Source organism: Cherax quadricarinatus, chromosome 6 (genome assembly GCF_038502225.1).
Source record: "Cherax quadricarinatus isolate ZL_2023a chromosome 6, ASM3850222v1, whole genome shotgun sequence".
NCBI classification, from domain to species: Eukaryota; Metazoa; Arthropoda; class Malacostraca; order Decapoda; family Parastacidae; genus Cherax; species Cherax quadricarinatus.
In genome coordinates, this window is record NC_091297.1 from 13863519 (window position 1) to 13884271 (window position 20753).

A 20753-nucleotide genomic window follows, 5' to 3' on the forward strand; every position below is an offset into this window, starting at 1 on the left:
AACCTTTTCAGGGACGATCCCTACCCTGCCTTCCTTTCCCTAGAGATTTATACACTCTCCAAGTCATTCTATTCTACTTTGTTTCATTCTCTCTAAATGACCAAACCACCTCAACAGCCCCTCTTCAGCCCCCTGACTAATACTTTTAGTAACTCCACACCTCCTCCTAATTTCCACACTACGAATTTTCTGCATAATATTTACACCACTCATTGCCCTTAGACAGGACATCTCCACTGCCTCCAGCTGCCTCCTCGCTGCAGCATTTACAATCCATGTTTCACAGCCATATAAGAGCATTGGTACCACCGTACTCTCGTACATTCCCTTCTTTGCCTCCATGGATAACGTTTTTTTGTCTCCACAGATACTTCAATGCACCCCTCACCGTTTTCCCTTCATCAAGTCTATGGTTAACCTCATACTTCATAAACCCATCCGCTGACAAGTCAACTCCCAAATATCTGAAAACATTCACTTCTTCCATACTCCTCCCTCCAATGTGATATCCAATTTTTCTTTATCTAAATTGTTTGATACCCTCATCACCTTACTCTTACCTATGTTCACTTTCAACTTTCTACCTTTACACACACTCCCAAACTCATCCACTAACCTTTGCATTAAACATTAAACCACAGTGACATCACACATCCCTGGCTAAGTCCTATTTTGACTGGAAAATAACTGTCCTCCTTCCTACATACCCTAACAATTAAGATATGTAGGAAAGTTAGGGCCTAACCTGAGTCTCACTCTGCATAAAAACTATGAACTCATTTTAATAACCTACTTTCTATTCCACACATTTGCAATGTATCATGTGCTTTTTCTAAACCTATAATGCAACAAACAACTTCTTACCCTTATCTTATTGCTGGCCACTTACATATTTAGAAATGTCTAAATACAATGTTTTAAATACTGAAATGTTATTCACTCCTACAAGAATGTTGGGAGCTTGTTTTCCAATTTTAGTATTATTTTCTTTTTAAATTTTCGTAATTTCATGAAAATTGATACTTTTGACCTCTGAAAGTACAGTACTAACAAAAATTACTAAAAAATGGAGGGATTTTATTGTATTGTGGGATGATGCAGGATAAAGAAATAAAACTTAATACAAGCTAAACAAAGTACCTGGTAAAGTAAGTTGATTCTACAAATTCTTGGTTTACACTTTCCCTACCTAAATCAAGATAAGTATATACGTATATGATCTGGCCAGTAAGTGACAATGTTACCAATAAGAAATAGTTGCACCCTGTGGCCTAAAAAATCTTGCCAAGCTACAGGCTTCCTGTCCCTAGCATGTTATGGCCAAAAACAATATAGGAGGTGTCAGTGTACAAGTAATTGCCTTCTATTAGTACACTGGTACTGTAAATTGAAAATTATATGAAAACTAAAAAAATATGCTGGATGACAGTTACTTCAAAGGATACTTTTATCACAGAACAGGATCTGTTGTGCTTTTTAATCAGTCAAACAAAGGGGACTGTCCTAAAATTAAATCGTTTCAAAAACTTTACCATGTGTATTGATAAGTATATTTTTGTGAACTAACATGGTATATAAATTGTTAATTTTGCATCAAAATTAGCTGAACGTAACCTATCCGTGTTAAAATTTATGTACTATAGTTAAATCCCATCCACTCAATCTTAAGTCAGAATAAATTTAAGTAATATTATTTAAAACTTAATTAGTATTATTATTTAAAATCAATGAAGTATATTGATTTTGTGATGATCAGACTGATTTTCATTCAATTATTTCAACAATTAATTTACACTGCTTGTTGGCAAAATCATAATTGTATATATCACACACTACTTAAAAAGCATAATGTATCCATTACTCTTGGTTTATCTTTCAAGAGAATATACCAAAAACCTTAAAAACCTACCAAGTACAGGTATTTGCAGGTCTCAGAAAGGAAAAAGGATTCCATACGGTCCTCGAGAGTCATATCTAATACAGAATGAATAGTGGCATAGCCACACTGGGCTTTAGTTAAGTTGTTGAGAGAAGTCAATATATCTCGACCAACATGTAGGTAGAATGGGTTTCTTGTTGCCTGTTGATACAAATTTTATTCAGAATCATTTGCAATTATTTAGCATACAAGTTATTTAAAAATACCCATAAGTTTTGCCAGTTTCTGAATTTTGTATGTTTCTGTGATTAAATAACGAGAACACCATTTCTTAAAATCCCTAATGCAATACAGTACTTACATAAATAGTGTAATTATATTATTGTTTTACATGGTACAGTACTTATGTAAATAAAGTGTACGTAATTATTTTTTATGTGGTACAGTACCTATGTAAATGAATTTTAATTATTTTTAAGCAGTACAGTACTTACGTATGTAAAGCGTAATCATTTTTTATGTGGTACAGGTCCACAACCACAAATCCAGAAATCAGACATCCAGTTCCATCAGTTATTCAGCACTAATTTCGGCTAGCATAATTTCAAATTTCCAGGGTCACCACACCAACCTGCTGCTACTGTTTGATGTACTTCCTGCATAAGTCATTCCAGTTTCTTTTTCTCCATTTATTGTTATAACCTGCTTACTTTTAGCCCTAGCCATGGTTCCAACAAATAAAAGAAATGCTTCTCATTGTTTAGATCACCTATGCATTACATTGTCCATTAAAGATAAGGTGCCTATGAAGCCACTGTCGGTTGCTATGAGCTCAGTCTCGTGATGCAAGGGAATATGCTTTATTATTATGCTAATATCAACACTACGGCTTATTTGCCTATCACAATTGATCTAATATGACACAATAAACAATATAAATAACATAAAAACATGTTAAATACTCCAGAATGAATAATATTTGGCATAATACTGAGCAGTTCGACGGAGGTATGAAGAAGATATGGGATACAAGTACCATTGTATTGTGCCAAAACAAAAGCATTCACATTGCTAAACTCACAAATTATGATGTAGTCACTTAGCCTTAATACCATAATCTGTAAGGATTTAATGTTAAGAATTAATCTAAGTCTGCTCGAAATGCCTAGCCATGCTAGGTGTCCTAGTGGCCCCCTCTGTAATTAGTATTTTATAACATGTAAACCACACAATACCCAAAACCTGTAAACCCCACATTGTAACCCTTATAGAGAATAAACCTGAAGTGAACTGAATATAATTGAATTCTCCTATCCTTGTCTCAGGGGGTTATATTAGAGAAAACGGAGCATAGAACAAGGCTAACTATGATCTACACTTGTACTGCACCATAAAACTGAAACAAAAAAGCTATTTTCTCTACACAGATTATCACACATAGCAACATGTGTAGAGAACCTAGGATAACACAAAAAAAAAGTCAGACAAAGTGGCTTATTTCTAGTACCAGGCTTGGGCTAGCCAAAAATGATTTTTGGTAAATATTCGATTCCCAGCCAGGGTAGAAACATTGGGCATGTTTCTTTACACCTGTTACCTATGTTCACCCATCAGTAAATGGGTACCTGGGTGTTAGTGGACTGGTGTGGGTCTTATCCTGGGACACTGACCTAATCTGCCTGAAATGCTTAGCACAACAAGGGGCTTTCTATATAGTAGTATTTCACTGGTGTCAGCTAGGCCTGCATAAAATGTACATGTACATGTAGTAAATAAAGATTTTCTTTCTTTCTTTCAACACACCGGCCGTATCCCACCAAGGCGGGGTGGCCCAAAAGGAAAAATGAAAGTTTCTCCTCTTACATTTAGTAATATATACAGGAGAAGAGGTTACTAGCCCCTTGCTCCCGGCATTTTAGTCGCCTCTTACAACACGCATGGCTTACGGAGGAAGAATTCTGTTCCACTTCCCCATGGAGATAAGAGGAAATAAACAAGAATAAGAACCAGAAAGAAAATAGAAGAAAACCTAGAGGGGTGTGTATATATATGCTTGTACATGTATGTGTAGTGTGACCTAAGTGTAAGTAGAAGTAGCAAGATGTACCTGAAATCTTGCATGTTCATGAGACAGAAAAAAGGACACCAGTAATCCTACCATCATGTAAAACAATTACAGGCTTTCGTTTTACACTCACTTGGCAGGACGGTAGTACATACCTCCCTGGGCGGTTGCTGTCTGCCAACCTACTACCTAGGAGTAAATGAAGATATTGATATTATTTTTTTTTTTTTTTTTTTTCAACAAGTCGGCCGTCTCCCACCGAGGCAGGGTGACCCAAAAAAGAAAGAAAATCCCCAAAAAGAAAATACTTTCATCATCATTCAACACTTTCACCACACTCGCACATTATCACTGTTTTTGCAGAGGTGCTCAGAATACAACAGTCTAGAAGCATACACATATAAAGATACACAACATATCCCTCCAAACTGCCAATATCCCAAAACCCCTCCTTTAAAGTGCAGGCATTGTACTTCCCATTTCCAGGACTCAAGTCCGACTATATGAAAATAACCGGTTTCCCTGAATCCCTTCACTAAATATTACCCTGCTCACACTCCAACAGATCGTCAGGTCCCAAGTACCATTCGTCTCCATTCACTCCTATCTAACACGCTCACGCACGCTTGCTGGAAGTCCAAGCCCCTTACCCACAAAACTTCCTTTACCCCCTCTCTCCAACCCTTTCGAGGACGACCCCTACCCCGCCTTCCTTCCCCTATAGATTTATATGCTTTCCATGTCATTCTACTTTGATCCATTCTCTCTAAATGACCAAACCACCTCAACAACCCCTCTTCTGCCCTCTGACTAATACTTTTATTAACTCCACACCTTCTCCTAATTTCCACACTCCTAATTTTCTGCATAATATTTACACCACACATTGCCCTTAACCCTCTGAGGGTCGACAGGCCCTCTCCGAAACTCGTTCTCAGGGTCGGCCAAATTTAAAAAAAAAAAAAATATTTTCTCTTATGAAAAGATAGAGAATCTTTTCCCGATCATAAAGACACCAAAAGTTTGAAATTTGATAGAAAACTTACGGAATTATGCTCTCGCAAAGTTAGCGGTCTCGGCGATGTTTACGCATCGGCGATTTTGCCCACTTTGAGCCCCATTTTCGGCCAATTTCACTGTACTAGTCGACAAAAAACATGAATATTTCGATAGAACTCCATTTTTTCTATCGAATGGGTGCAAGAAACCACTCATTTATGAAATTCTACTATCCAGTACAGAGGTCAGAATTTAGCAATTTTGCCAATTTCACACAAATTTCAAAAGATGCCAATTTCCGAATAGGGTCCAGAATAAACAAGAAAGACATTCCTGGCACTAAAATGACATTTCCTCTAGTCATTAGTCATGTCTCAAGGCCCCTCTTATATTCTTTTGCTTTCCACTTTGAATTTTTATTTTCACAAAAAATATAAGATTTACTGTTATGCAGACTACTGCATTAGTGTAAAAAATGGTATAAATATTATTGGTGCACCTGTGAAAGAATATTAGACTCACCAGTTGACGTGTATTGCATGCTTGGCACGATTTGTTTACTTTTGAAGTTTGGTAAAAATCGAACATTTCTGCTACTTTGAGCTCAATTTCAAGGCACCTTTCTTTGTAAAACCAGTCAAAATCGTCTCAATTTCTGTAATATGTATTCCATTCTATAAAATGAGACCAAGAAAACTAGAATACAACAATAAATACCATACGAAAATACACTGCAAAGTCGCTGATTTATTCAAAAAAAATGGTAAAAGTTTTTTTTTTCTCATTATGCACTGTGTGCTGCAGGATTTTTTTTAGACTGTGCACACTGACCACATAGACCCATTCTTTCATATGAAGGCCTACCAGCTTTCTCCCACTAGATTTGAGGCCGCTAGAATTTATGAGTACTAGTACGTCAAAAACCCCTACACGTAAGACGTACTAGTACGACGAAAACCCTCAAAGGGTTAAACAGGACATCTCCACTGCCTCCAACCGTCTCCTCGCTGCTGCATTTACCACCCAAGCTTCACACCCATATAAGAGTGTTGGTACTACTATACTTTCATACATTCCCTTCTTTGCCTCCATAGATAACGTTTTTTGACTCCACATATACCTCAACGCACCACTCACCTTTTTTCCCTCATCAATTCTATGATTAACCTCATCCTTCATAAATCCATCCGCCGACACGTCAACTCCCAAGTATCTGAAAACATTCACTTCTTCCATACTCCTCCTCCCCAATTTGATATCCAATTTTTCTTTATCTAAATCATTTGACACCCTCATCACCTTACTCTTTTCTATGTTCACTTTCAACTTTCTACCTTTACACACATTCCCAAACTCATCCACTAACCTTTCCAATTTTTCTTTAGAATCTCCCATAAGCACAGTATCATCAGCAAAAAGTAACTGTGTCAATTCCCATTTTGAATTTGATTCCCCATAATTTAATCCCACCCCTCTCCCAAACACCCTAGCATTTACTTCCTTTACAACCCCATCTATAAATATATTAAACAACCATGGTGACATTACACATCCCTGTCTAAGACCTACTTTTACCGGGAAGTAGTCTCCCTCTCTTCTACACACCCTAACCTGAGCCTCACTATCCTCATAAAAACTCTTTACAGCATTTAATAACTTACCACCTATTCCATATACTTGCAACATCTGCCACATTGCTCCTCTATCCACTTTTCTAAATCCATAAATGCAATAAAAACTTCCCTATCTTTATCTAAATACTGTTCACATATATGCTTCAATGTAAACACCTGATCTACACATCCCCTACCCACTCTAAAACCTCCTTGCTCATCTGCAATCCTACATTCTGTCTTACCTCTAATTCTTTCAATTATAACCCTACCGTACACTTTTCCTGGTATACTCAGTAAGCTTATTCCTCTATAATTTTTACAGTCTCTTTTGTCCCCTTTCCCTTTATATAAAGGGACTATACATGCTCTCTGCCAATCCCTAGGTACCTTCCCCTCTTTCATACATTTATTAAACAAAAGTACCAACCACTCCAACACTATATCCCCCCCTGCTTTTAACATTTCTGTCATGATCCCATCAGTTCCAGCTGCTTTACCCCCTTTCATTTTACGTACTTCCTCACGTACCTCCCCCACACTTACATTCTGCTCTTCTTCACTCCTAAAAGATGGTATACCTCCCTGACCAGTGCATGAAATTACTGCCTCTGTTTCTTCCTTAACATTTAAAAGTTCCTCAAAATATTCTCGCCATCTACCCAATACCTCCATCTCCCCATCTACTAACTCCCCTACTCTGTTTTTAACTGACAAATCCATATTTTCCCTAGGCTTTCTTAACTTGTTTAACTCACTCCAAAATTTTTTCTTATTTTCATTAAAATTTCTTGACAGTGCCTCTCCCACTCTATCATCTGCTCTCCTTTTGCACTCTCTCACCACTCTCTTTACCTTTCTTTTACTCTCCATATACTCTGCTCTTCTTATAACACTTCTGCTTTGTAAAAACCTCTCATAAGCTACCTTTTTCTCTTTTATCACACCCTTTACTTCATCATTCCACCAATCACTCCTCTTTCCTCCTGCCCCCACCCTCCTATAACCACAAACTTCTGCCCCACATTCTAATACTGCATTTTTAAAACTATTCCAACCCTCTTCAACCCCCCCACTACTCATCTTTGCACTAGCCCACCTTTCTGCCAATAGTCGCTTATATCTCACCCGAACTTCCTCCTCCCTTAGTTTATACACTTTCACCTCCCTCTTACTTGTTGTTGCCACCTTCCTCTTTTCCCATCTACCTCTTACTCTAACTGTAGCTACAACTAAATAATGATCCGATATATCAGTTGCCCCTCTATAAACATGTACATCCTGGAGCCTACCCATCAACCTTTTATCCACCAATACATAATCTAATAAACTACTTTCATTACGTGCTACATCATACCTTGTATATTTATTTATCCTCTTTTTCATAAAATATGTATTACTTATTACCAAATTTCTTTCTACACATAGCTCAATTAAAGGCTCCCCATTTACATTTACCCCTGGCACCCCAAATTTACCTACTACTCCTTCCATAACATTTTTACCCACTTTAGCATTGAAATCCCCAACCACCATTACTCTCACACTTGATTCAAAACTCCCCACGCATTCACTCAACATTTCCCAAAATCTCTCTCTCTCCTCTACACTTCTCTCTTCTCCAGGTGCATACACGCTTATTATAACCCACTTTTCACATCCAATCTTTATTTTACTCCACATAATCCTTGAATTAATACATTTATAGTCCCTCTTTTCCTGCCATAGCTTATCCTTCAACATTATTGCTACTCCTTCTTTAGCTCTAACTCTATTTGAAACCCCTGACCTAATCCCATTTATTCCTCTCCACTGAAACTCTCCCACCCCCTTCAGCTTTGTTTCACTTAAAGCCAGGACATCCAGCTTCTTCTCATTCATAACATCCACAATCATCTCTTTCTTATCATCTGCACAACATCCACGCACATTCAGACTTCCCACTTTGACAATTTTCTTCTTCTTATTCTTTTTAGTAATCTTTACAGGAAAAGGGGTTACTAGCCCATTGTTCCCGGCATTTTAGTTGACTTTTACAACACGCATGGCTTACGGAGGAAAGATTCTTATTCCACTTCCCCATGGATATAAAAGGAAAATTAATAAGACCAAGAACTATTAAGATAAAATCAAAGAAAACTCAGATGAGTGTGTATAAATAAATGTGTACATGTATGTGTAGTGTGACCTAAGTGTAAGTAGAAGTAGCAAGACATGCCTGTAATCTTGCATATTTATGAGACAGACAAAAGACATCAGCAATCCTACCATCATGTAAAACAATCACAGGCTTCGTTTTACACTCACTTGGCAGGACGGTAGTACCTCCCTGGGTGGTTGCTGTCTACCAACCTACTACCTATATTGATATTATTATTATTATTATTATTATTATTATTATTATTATTATTATTAACCTACTACCTAGGAGTAAATAAAGATATTATTATTATTTAACAAGTTGGCCATCTCCCACTGAGGCAGGGTGACCCAAAACGAAAGAAAATCCCCAAAATTAATATATTTTCATCATCATTCAACACTTTCACCTCACTCATACATAATCACTGTTTTTGCAGAGGTGTCCAGAACACAACAGTTTAGAAGCATATGTATGTATAAAGATACAGAACATATCCTTCCAAACTGCCAATATCCCAACCCCCTCCTTTAAAGTGCAGGCATTGTACTTCCCATTTCCAGGACTCAAGTCCAGCTATGTAAAAATAACCGGTTTCCCTGAATCCCTTCACTAAATATTACCCTGCTCACACTCCAACAGCTCATCAGGTCCCAAGTAACATTCGTCTCCATTCACTCCTATCTAACACGCTCGTGCATGCTTGCTGGAAGTCCAAGTCCCTTGCCCACAAAACCTCCTTTACCCCCTCCCTCCAACTTTTTCTAGGACAAACCCTAACCCGCCTTCCTTTCCCTACAGATTTATACGCTCTCCATGTCATTCATTCTCTCTAAATGACCAAACCACCTCAACAACCCTTCTTCAGCCCTATGACTAATACTTTTATTAACTCCACACCTCCGAATTTCCACACTCCAAATTCTCTGCATAATATTTACACCACACATTGCCCTTAGACAGGACATCTCCACTGCCTCCTTGCTGCAGCATTTACAACCCAAGCTTCACGCCCATATAAGAGTGTTGGTACTACTATACTTTCATACATTCCCTTCTTTGCCTCCACAGATAATGTTTTTTGTTTCCACATATACCTCAATGCACCACTCACCTTTTTTCCTTCATTAATTCTATGGTTAACCTCATCCTTCATACATCCATCCGCTGACGTGTCAACTCCCATATATCTGAAAACATTCACTTCTTCCATACTACTCCTCTCCAATTTGATATCCAATTTTTCTTTATCTAAATCATTTGATACCCTCATCACCTTACTCTTTTCTATGTTCACTTTCAACTTTCTACCTTTACACACTCTCCAAAACTCGTCCACTAACCTTTGCAACTTTTCTTTAGAATCTCCTATAAGCACAGTATCATCACCAAAAAGTAGCTGTGTCAAATCCCATTTTGTATTAGATTCCCCATAATTTAATCCCACCCCTCTCCCCAACACCCTAGCATTTACTTCTTCTACAACCCTATCTATGAATATATTAAACAACCATGATAACATTACACATCCCTGTCTAAAACCCACCTTTACCGGGAAGTAGTTTCTCTCTCTTCTACACACCCTAACCTGAGCCTCACTATCCTCATAAAAACTCTTTACAGCATTTAGTAAGTTACTACCTATTCCGCATACTTGCAACATCTGCCACATTGCTCCCCTATACACTATCATATGCCTTTTCTAAATCCATAAATGCAATGAAAACGTCCCTACCTTTATCTAAATACTGTTCACATATATGCTTCAATGTAAACACTTGATCTACACATCCCCTACCCACTCTAAAACCTCCTTGCTCATCTGCAATCCCACATTCTGTCTTATCTCTAATTCTTTCATAACCCTACCATACACTTTTTCATACTCAATAAACTAATTCCTCTATAATTTTTACCATCTCTTTTGTCCCCCTTCCCTTTATATAAAGGGACTATACATGCTCTCTGTCAATCCCTAAGTACCTTTTCCTATTTCATACATTTATTAAACAAAAATACCAACCACTCCAACACTATATCACCCCCCCCCCTGCTTTTAACATTTCTGTCATGATCCCGTCAGTTCCAGCTGCCTTACCCCGTTTCATTCTACGTAATGTCTCACATACCTCACCGACACTCACATCCTGCCCTTCTTCACTCCTAAAAGATGGTATACCTCCCTGGCCAGTGCATGAAATTACCGCCTCCCTTTCTTCATCGACATTTAAAAGTTCCTCAAAATGTTCCCACCATCTACCCAATACCTCCATCTCCCCATCTACTAACTCCCCTACTCTACTTTTAACTGACAAATCCATTCATTCCCTAGGCTTTCTTATGTCAATCCAAATTTTTTTCTTATTTTCATCAAAATTTCTTGACAGTACCTCTCCCACTCTATCATCTGCTCTCCTTTTACACTCGCCACTCTCCTCGCCTTTCTTTTACTCTCCTTATACTCTGCTCTTCTTATAACACTTCTGCTTTGTAAAAAAAACCTCTCATAAGCTACCTTTTTCTCTTTTATCACACTCTTTGCTTCATCATTCCACCAATCACTCCTCTTTCCTCCTGCACCCACCCTCTTATAGCCACAAACTTCTGCCCCACATTCTAATACTGCATTTTTAAAACTATTCCAACTCTCTTAAACCCCACTACTCATACTTGCACTAGCCCACCATTCTGCCAAATGTTGCTTATGTCTCACCCGAACTTCCTCCTCCCTTAGTTTATACACTGTCACCTCTCTTACTTGTTATTGCCATTTTCCTTTTGTCCCATCTACCTCTTACTCTAACTGTAGCTACAACTAAATAATGATCCGATATATCAGTTGCCCTCTATAAGCATGTACATCCTGAAGCTTACCCATCAACCTTTTATCCACCAATATATAATCTAACAAACTACTTTCATTACGTGCTACATCATACCTTGTATATTTATTTATCCTCTTTTTAATAAAATATGTATTACTTATTACCAAACCTCTTTCTACACATAGCTCAATTAAAGACTCCCCATTTTCATTTACCCCTGGTACCCCAAATTTACCTACTACTCCCTCCACAACATTTTTACCCACTTTAGCACTGAAATCCCCAACCACAAGTACTCTCACACTTGGTTCAAAACTCCCCACACACTCACTCAACAATTCCCAAAACCTCTCTCTCTCTCCTCTACACTTCTCTCTTCTCCAGGTGCATATACACTTACTGTAACCCACTTTTCACATCCAGCCTTTATTTTACTCCACATAATCTTTTAATTAATACATTTATACTCCCTCTTTTCCTGCCATAGCTTATCCTTCAATATTATTGCTACTCCTTCTTTAGCTCTAACTCTGTTTGAAACCACTGACCTAATCCCATTTACTTCTCTCCACTGAAACTCTCCCACCCCTTTCAGCTTTGTTTCACTTAAAGCCAGGACATCCAGCTTCTTCTCATTCATAGCATCCACAGTCATCTCTCTCTTTTATCATTCGCACAACATCCACGCACATTCAGACATCCCACTTTAACAATTTTCTTCTTCTTTTTTTAGTAATTTGTACAGGAAAAGGGGTTACTAGCCCATTGTTCCCGGCATTTTAGTTGACTTTTACAACACGCATGGCTTATGGAGCAAAGATTCTTATTCCACTTAATGAAACTAATGCAATGTATGATGAAAAGATGCTTCTTAATGTACACCAAAAATGAAAGTAATCAGACCATAAATATTAGAGTTCACTTCTCAGCCATTAGCAGCCCCATAGCGATATACAGTGGACCCTCAGATAACGATGCCATCGGATAGTGATAAAATCGGATACCCATGAGCTTTTGCGTAAAAATACTGGCTCGGCTAACGTTGAAAAACTCAGTTAAGGACATTCGTCCTGAACGTGTCCGCATGGCCTGGGCTGCCCGTGGCCCCCTGGCCACAGTGTACAGCCAGTGTGCCATTGTTTACAAGCCAGGGCTGACAGTTCCACACATACATGCGATACATTTTGGATTATTCCATTGTTTGTAGTGCTTGTAACTGTTAAATAAGCCACCATGGGCCCAAAGAAAGCTTCTAGTGCCAACCCTGTGGTAAAAAGGGTGAGAAATACTACAGAACTGAAGAAAGAGATAATCGCAGAGTACAAAAGTGGAGTGCGTGCCTCCGAGCTGGCCCGGTTGTATAACAAACCCCAATCAACCATCGCCACCAGACAGGCAATCAGGGAAGCTGTTGTTGCGAAAGGTGCAAATGTGCTTACAAAACAGAGATCGCAAATACTCGAAGATATGGAGAGACCGTTATTGGTGTGGATCAACGACAAACAATTATCAGGAGATAGTGTTTCACAGTCAATCATATGTGAAAAGGCAAGGTAGTTGAATGATGATCTCATTAACCCTTTGAGGGTTTCAGCCGTACTAGTATGGCTTACAACCCAGGGCTTTTGATGTACTAGTACGCCTAAATTCTAGCGCCCTCAAATCTAGTGGGAGAAAGCTGGTAGGCCTACATATGAAAGAATGGGTCTATGTGGTCAGTGTGCACAGTATAAAAAAAATCCTGCAGCACACAGTGCATAATGAGAAAAAAAAAACTTGACCGTTTTTTTGGAATAAAACAGCGACTTTGCACTGTATTTTCGTATGGCATTTATTGTTGTATTCTAGTTTTCTTGGTCTCATTTTATAGAATGGAAGACATATTACAGAAATTGAGATGATTTTGACTGGTTTTACAATGAAAAGTACCTTGAAATTGAGCTCAAAGTAGCAGAAATGTTCGATTTTTACCAAAGTTCAAAAGTAAACAAATCATGCCAAGCATCCAATACACGTCAACTGGTGAGTCTAATATTCTTTTGCAAGTGCGCCAATATTATTTATACCATTTTTTACACTAATGCAGTAGTCTGCATAACAGTAAATCTTCTATTTTTTGTGAGAATAAAAATTCAAAGTGGAAAGCAAAAGAATGTAAGAGGGGCCTTGAGACGTGACTAATGAACAAAGGAAATGTTATTTTAGTGCCAGGAATGTCTTTCTTGTTTATTCTGGACCCTATTCGGAAATTGGCATCTTTTGAAATTTGTGTGAAATTGGCAAAATTGCTAAATTCTGACCACTGTATTGGATAGTTGAAATTGGTAAATGGATGGTTTCTTGCACTCATTCGATAGAAAAAATGGAGTTCTAGCGAAATATTCATGTTTTTTGTCGACTAGTGCAGTGGAATTGGCCGAAAATGGGGCTCAAATTGGGCAAAATCGCCGATGCGTAAACATTGCCGAGACCGCTAACTTCGCGAGAGCATAATTCCCTAAGTTTTCCATCAAATTTTATAATTTTGGTGTCATTATGATCGGGAAAAGATTCTCTATCTTTTCATTAGAAAAAATTATTATTATTTTTTTAAATTTGGCCGACCCTGAGAACGAGTCTCGGAGAGGGCCTGTTTACCCTCAAAGGGTTAAGAAAATGCCTGGAACTAGTGCTGATGTTAATGAATTTAAGGCCAGCAAAGGCTGGTTTGAGAGATTTAAGAATCGTAGTGGCATACACAGTGTAATAAGGCATTATGAGGGTGCCAGTTGTGACCAAAAAGTGGCTGAAAAATATGTGCAGGACTTTAAGGGGTACATAGAGACTGAAAATTAAAACCCCAACAAGTGTTCAATTGTGACGAAACACCTGTTTTAGAAGAAAATGCCAAACAGGACCTACATTACTCAGGAGGAAAAGGCACTCCCAGAACACAAGCCTATGAAAGACAGGTTAACTCTCATGTTTTGTAGTAATACTAGTGGGGATTGCAAAGTGAAGCGTTTACTCGTGTATCACTCTGAAACTCCCAGAGTGTTCAAGAAAAACAGTGTTGTCAAGGCTAATTTGTGTGTGATGTGGAGGGCAAACAGTAAGGCATGGGTCACCAGGGACATTTTCCATGATTGGTTCCATCACATGTTTGGCCCCACTGTGAAAAAATACCTCCTGGAAAATAAATTGGACCTCAAGTGCCTCCTTAGACAATGCTCCTGTTCCTCTTCCAGACTTGCAAGAGCGAATTGTGGGGGAGTCAAGTTTCATAAAAGTCAGGTTTTTGCCTCCTAATACCGCTCCTCTCCTCCATACCATGGACCAGCAGGTCATTTCAAATTTAAAAAAACTGTACACCAAAGCAGTGTTTCAAAAGTGCTTTGAAGTGACTTCAGACACTGACTTGACCCTAAGAAAGTTTTGGAAAGATCACTTCGGTATCCTCAGTTGCATAAACCTTATAGGTAAGGCTTGGGAGGGAGTGACTTGCAGGACTTTGAACTCTGCTTGGAGAAAATTGTGGCCAGAAGAGATTTTGAAGGGTTTGGGGCTAACCCTGAGGAGCCTATACCAGTTGTGGAATGTATTATGTCATTGGGGAAGTCCATGGAGTTGGAGGTTAGTGGCGAGGATGTGGAAGAGTTGGTGGAGGACGACGATGAAGAGCTAACCACTGATGAGCTGCAAGAGCATCTGCAACAGCAACAGCAACAGACCACAGCTGAGGAAATTGCTTCAAAGGAGGAGAGAGAGAGATGGAGGAAGTTGCCTTCTTCAACGATTAAGGACATTTGTACAATGTGGACAAAGGTGCAAGCCTTTATGGATGAACATCACCCTGACACAGCTGTTGCAAGCTGTGCTGGTGACTTTTACAATGACAATGTTGTGTCCCGTTTTAGGGAACGCCAGAAACAGAGCTCTATGGACAGATTTTTGGTGCGACAGAGGTTCAGTAACTGTCAAGTTGTTGGTATTGTATACCATTCGTACACAACTTGTCAGACACTGCAACATCATGGAATCTTAATTCTGAGGACATGTACATAGCCTTCACGACTACGACAACTACTACTACAACTACTACTACAACTAACCCATCTCTTTGGGAAGGACCTACTTCCACTGGGGAATCCCGCCTACCAGTGAATATGCCCTCGTCTGCTACACCTGACGTTACTATATAAGCGCCAGGATCCTTTTTTCTGCTTCAGAATCTCCACGACTATGGTGCTCTTCGCACCTACTCCTAGGTTGAGGGACTGATTACCTCATCTTCTGTACATAGTTCTACTGTCTTCAAGTTATGTCCTAGAATTTGTATTGATAAAGCCACTGGATGGCGAAACGTCTACAATAAAGATACCCAGATGTTGCACATGTGTCTTAATCTCAAAAAAAAGAAGGGAAGTAACCCTGGAAAAGGACTTGCTACCTAAAGTCCTTATGGAAGGGGATTCCCCTTCCAAACAATAATACACCTCCATCATCTCCCTTTCTCCCATCTCATCAATCATCAATAAATCTTCAAAAAGGTAGGTGTCATTTATTCTTCATGTATTTATTCTTCATGTCTCATTGTTTTCTGTGTAGGAAAATGTATATTTCATGTGAAAAAAAAATGTTAATACAGTGGACCCCCGGTTAACGATATTTTTTCATTCCAGAAGTATGTTCAGGTGCCAGTACTGACCGAATTTGTTCCCATAAGGAATATTGAGAAGTAGATTAGTCCATTTCAGACCCCCAAACATACACGTACAAACGCACTTACATAAATACACTTACATAATTGGTCGCATTGGGAGGTGATCGTTATGCGGGGGTCCACTGTACTTTTGAGTGTCTGGAATGGATTTATTGGATTTCCATTATTTCTTATGGGGAAAATTAAATTGGATAACAATAAAATCAGTTAAGGACAAGCTCTCTGGAACGGATTAAAATCGTTAACTGAAGGTCCACTGCATTTCTGTATGGCTTTTATGGTTTTATTCTCATTTTTTTGGTCTCATTTGATAGAATGGCAGATATATTACAGAAATAGATATGATTTTGATTGTTTTCACGATGAAAAGTACACCTACCATCCGACTTACGACCTGCTCGGCTTACGACCACTCGACTTAGGATCATGTTTTTTATGCCAAATTTCTGGGAAATAAACAACTGTAAGTCATTACAAAAATGTTTTGTTGATATTCAGTACTAAAGTTCGACTTACGACCATTTCAACTTACGACCGGTTTCTCGGAACCGAACTCGGTCGTAAGTCGGATGGTAGGTGTACCTTGAAATTGTGCTCACAGCAGCAGAAATGTTCGATTCTTTAGCGATGTTCAAGAGTAATAAAAAGACGTCACTGTCTAATACGTGTGCGCCTACCAGTCCAAATTCCAATACGCAGTCAAGAATGGGTTGACATTACTTATACAAGACTCATGAAATCATAATGACACAACTGCAAACAAACCATACCACAGGTGGGGTTTGAACCCGTGGTCAGAGTCTCAAAACTCCATACCATCGCGTTAGCCACTGGAGTTTTGAAACTCTCTGACAGCAGACTCAAACCCCACCCATGGTATGTTTTATTATTTATACAATTATTGCAATAATGCAGTAGTCTGCATAACAAGAAATCTTTTATTTTTTGTGTGAATAAAAATTCCAAATGGTAAGCAAGAGTAATATAAGAGGGGCCTGGAGCCATGACTAATAAACAGAGAAAATGTTATTTTAGTGCCAGGAATGTCTGCACTGTTTATTTCGGACCCTATTTTGAAATTGGCATCTGTTGAAATTTGAGTGAAATTGGCCAAATTGCCAATTTTTGACCACTCTACTGGGTAGTTGAGAAAGGTGAATGGGCAGTTTCTTTTTCTCAGTCGACAGAATAGAAGTAAGTAAATAAGTAAGTTTATTCAGGTATACACAAATACAGTTACACAGATTATCATACATAGCAGCATATGTATAGAGAACCTAGGATAACCCAAAAAAGTCAGACAAAGTGACTTATTTCCAGTACCTGGCTTGGGCTTTCCATATATGATTTTTGGTAAATATTTCTTTTTCTCAGTTGTTTGTTGGGCTATCTTATTGAAACTTGGGCAATGTATGATGAAAGATGCTTCTTCATGTACACACACAAAAAAAAAATGGACGATAAATAAGGGAGTTCACTTCTCAGCCATTAGCTGCCTCTTTGTGGTATATTTTCGTATGGTTTTTACTGCTATATTCTTGTTTTTTTGGTCTCATTTGATAGAATGGAAGATATTTTACAGAAATAGATATGATTTTGATTGGTTTCATGACGAAAAGTACCTTGAAATTGAGCTCAAAGTAGCGGAAATGTTCGATTTTTGCCGATGTTCAATGAACTTTGTCTAAGTTGGCTAATTTTATTAAGTGCATTCTAACTTAACCACTCTGTAATCCAGCAAACTCAGTAATCCAGAACACTACAGGTCCCAGTGATGCCAGATTTGTGATGAAGGACCTGTACAACATTTATGTAAATAAAGTGTAATTATTTTTTTAGGTGGCAAACAAAGAATTCAGTTTCTCAGCCTTTTAAGGCTAAGGAAGGACAATAATATGACAAATGATAAGATTACCGGTACTAAAATAAAAGCCAAGAAACTAAACAATTTTACATAAAAATAAAATATATGTATCAGACTCCCACTCATCTTGACATTTTTGCCAAGGAGGACCAGTGGAACACTTTACTAAGAAAAGTCTAAATTAAATGTTGTAAATGCTGAAATGTTGTACATGCTTAGAAATGTCTAAATACAATGTTTTAAATGTTGAAATGTTACTCATTCCTAGGAGAATGTTGGGAGCTTGTTTTCCAATTTTGCTATTATTTTCTTTTCAAATTTTCATAATTTCATGAAAATTGGTACTTTTGGCCTCTTGAAAGTACAGTACTAACAAAAATTACTAAAAGATGGAGAGATTTTATTGTATCATGGGATAATGCGGAACAAAGAAATAAAACTTAATACAAGCTAAACAAATTACCTGGTAAAGTAAGTATGTAGACTCTACAAATTCTGGTCGGAGTGGGTAGAACATGACATCGGGAGAAATACGCTGCCAGTTGAATCTTTCAGGTAGTACACCGTACTTTCTCCAGATAGTGTAGTAGAGAGCATGTGTGCATATGGCTTCCTCCATGTCTCCAGCTAGAACCTGAAGCACCAAGAATGAAATTTGATTCAGTTTACATTTTTGCCCACTATACAACAGTTTCAATATTGTCATATGTAATGTAACATTTCCTACCACCAATGGTCCTCAGTATTCACAATGATCCTTAGTATTCATAATGGTCATCATTACTCACAGTGGTCATCAGTATTCACAATGATCCTTAGTATTCATAATGGTCATCATTACTCACAGTGGTCATCAGTATTCACAATCGTCCCCTGTACAGTGAACTCTACTAGGGAAGAGGGGGTGTATGATACTGACAATTTCCTGTCACTTCTGAATTAGGAAATTAATTTCTCATGATCATAACAAACGGACAAAGTTCTGATTCAGTGGACCAGAATACAACACTAAGAATACAGGTATTGCAACCTATAGTACTACAGTACAGTACTGTATAGTAATTTTATAGTACAGTACATAATTTTACTTATCTTTTTTGTGGTGGAGAAATGAGATGTAAACTGCATGACTGTTGGTGGTGACTCAAAATAACTTTTATTCTGAATCATAGATGTAAAGCTTTACTAGTGAAAATGTACAACCAACTGCTGAACCTTTATGGCTAGCATCTACACTAAACTTAGGAGCACAGACTGTAAGTTTGTCCTTTTTCTACAGATATCGGAAAATGTTCGTTTAACACCACATTCCTCACATACCCGTACCACTGAGACACCAGACTCAACCTTCTTTATTAGTTTAAGCTTGTAATAAAGTTGGTAGAATTACCGACAATATGTAAAGTAAAAGGACACAAGTGCAACTAATGTGACATTTATTGTGGCAACGTTTCGCTCTCCAGGAGCTTTATCAAGCCATTACAAACAATACATGGACACACAGGGTATATAAAGGCTCAGAGTGAGGTGTAATACTAGTGAGGTACCATTTCGATGTTCACTAGTGGTAGTAGTAGTAGTAGTGGTAGTGACAAAAGTAATACAATATGGTAGAGCAATTAATTCGCACATGAGTAAAAGGATATAAAAGCTATTACTTGGGTAACATAAAAATAGGTTGGACAAATATAGACTGGAATGAGGCAGCTTGTTTCAGTGTTCACTCTCTGTGCTTTGTGTAGTATAACAGGAGAGACTATGTGATGGCAGGGTTTACTGTTTTCAGGAGGATTCTTGCCAAGACTTCGGAGATGGCGAAGCTGCCGTTGTTTTGTTTAATTGTATTCGAAACAGCGATCAGTGCTGATTCGAGGCACTTGCGTCTGCGGAAATTAGTTTCTTTGATCACTAATTGGGCGTCTCTGAATTTCATGAGATGATTGGTGGAATTTCGGTGTTGTACACAGGCTTTGTTCAAGTTATCGTTCCTACATGCGTAAATGTGTTCATTGAGGCGGGTGTCGAGGTTTCTGGCTGTTTCACCTACGTAAATCTTGTCACAGCCTCCACAGGGTATAGTGTAAACTCCTGCATTGACTGGTTCGTGGTGGTTGGATTTTGTCCTGGTTATATCCTTTATTGAAGTGCTAGAAGCGATGGCGACTCTGGTGTTAGCTTGTGAAAGTACTTTTGAGACGTTCAGTGCAACCTGGCTGTTGGGAAGAATTATAACTTTGCTGGGAGTGGTGTTGATGCGTGGAGAATTTATGATCTGAAGAGCTCTTTTCTTGCAATCTTTGATGAAAAAAGAAGGAAAATGTAACTCAGTGAATGTTTGGTGAATGTATGTACACTCCTCGTCAAGAAACTCAGGACTACAAATTCGGTATGCTCTTAGGAAAAACCCGATGATGATGCCTCTTTTGGTCTTGGTATCTTGACTGGAATAGAAGTGTGTGAGATCATTTTTATTGGTGGGTTTCCGATAAACTTGAAATCTTAGGTTGTTGTCTACTTTGTGAATGAGGACATCGAGGAAAGGTAGCTTGTCATTGGACTCTTCTTCTAGTGTAAACTGGATCGCTGGTTCAACTGCGTTGAGCCTTGCCTGAAGATCCCGTACATCAAAACGTTTTGGAGTTATTACGAGGACATCGTCCACATAA

General features: G+C 38.3%; 1 protein-coding gene across 3 annotated transcripts in view; it reads right to left on the reverse strand.

Annotated features, from left to right (window-relative positions):
• Positions 1-20753, reverse strand: part of LOC128694123 (ER degradation-enhancing alpha-mannosidase-like protein 1) — a 137179-nt gene that overhangs the window by 40916 nt on the left and 75510 nt on the right. For all 3 annotated transcript variants that reach the window (XM_070080498.1, XM_070080504.1, XM_070080488.1), the window contains 2 exons: positions 18551-18721; positions 1910-2080 (listed from right to left, as the gene is read on the reverse strand). In XM_070080498.1, the coding sequence (XP_069936599.1) occupies positions 1910-2080; positions 18551-18721 (342 nt within the window). The remainder of the gene's footprint in view (positions 1-1909; positions 2081-18550; positions 18722-20753) is intronic.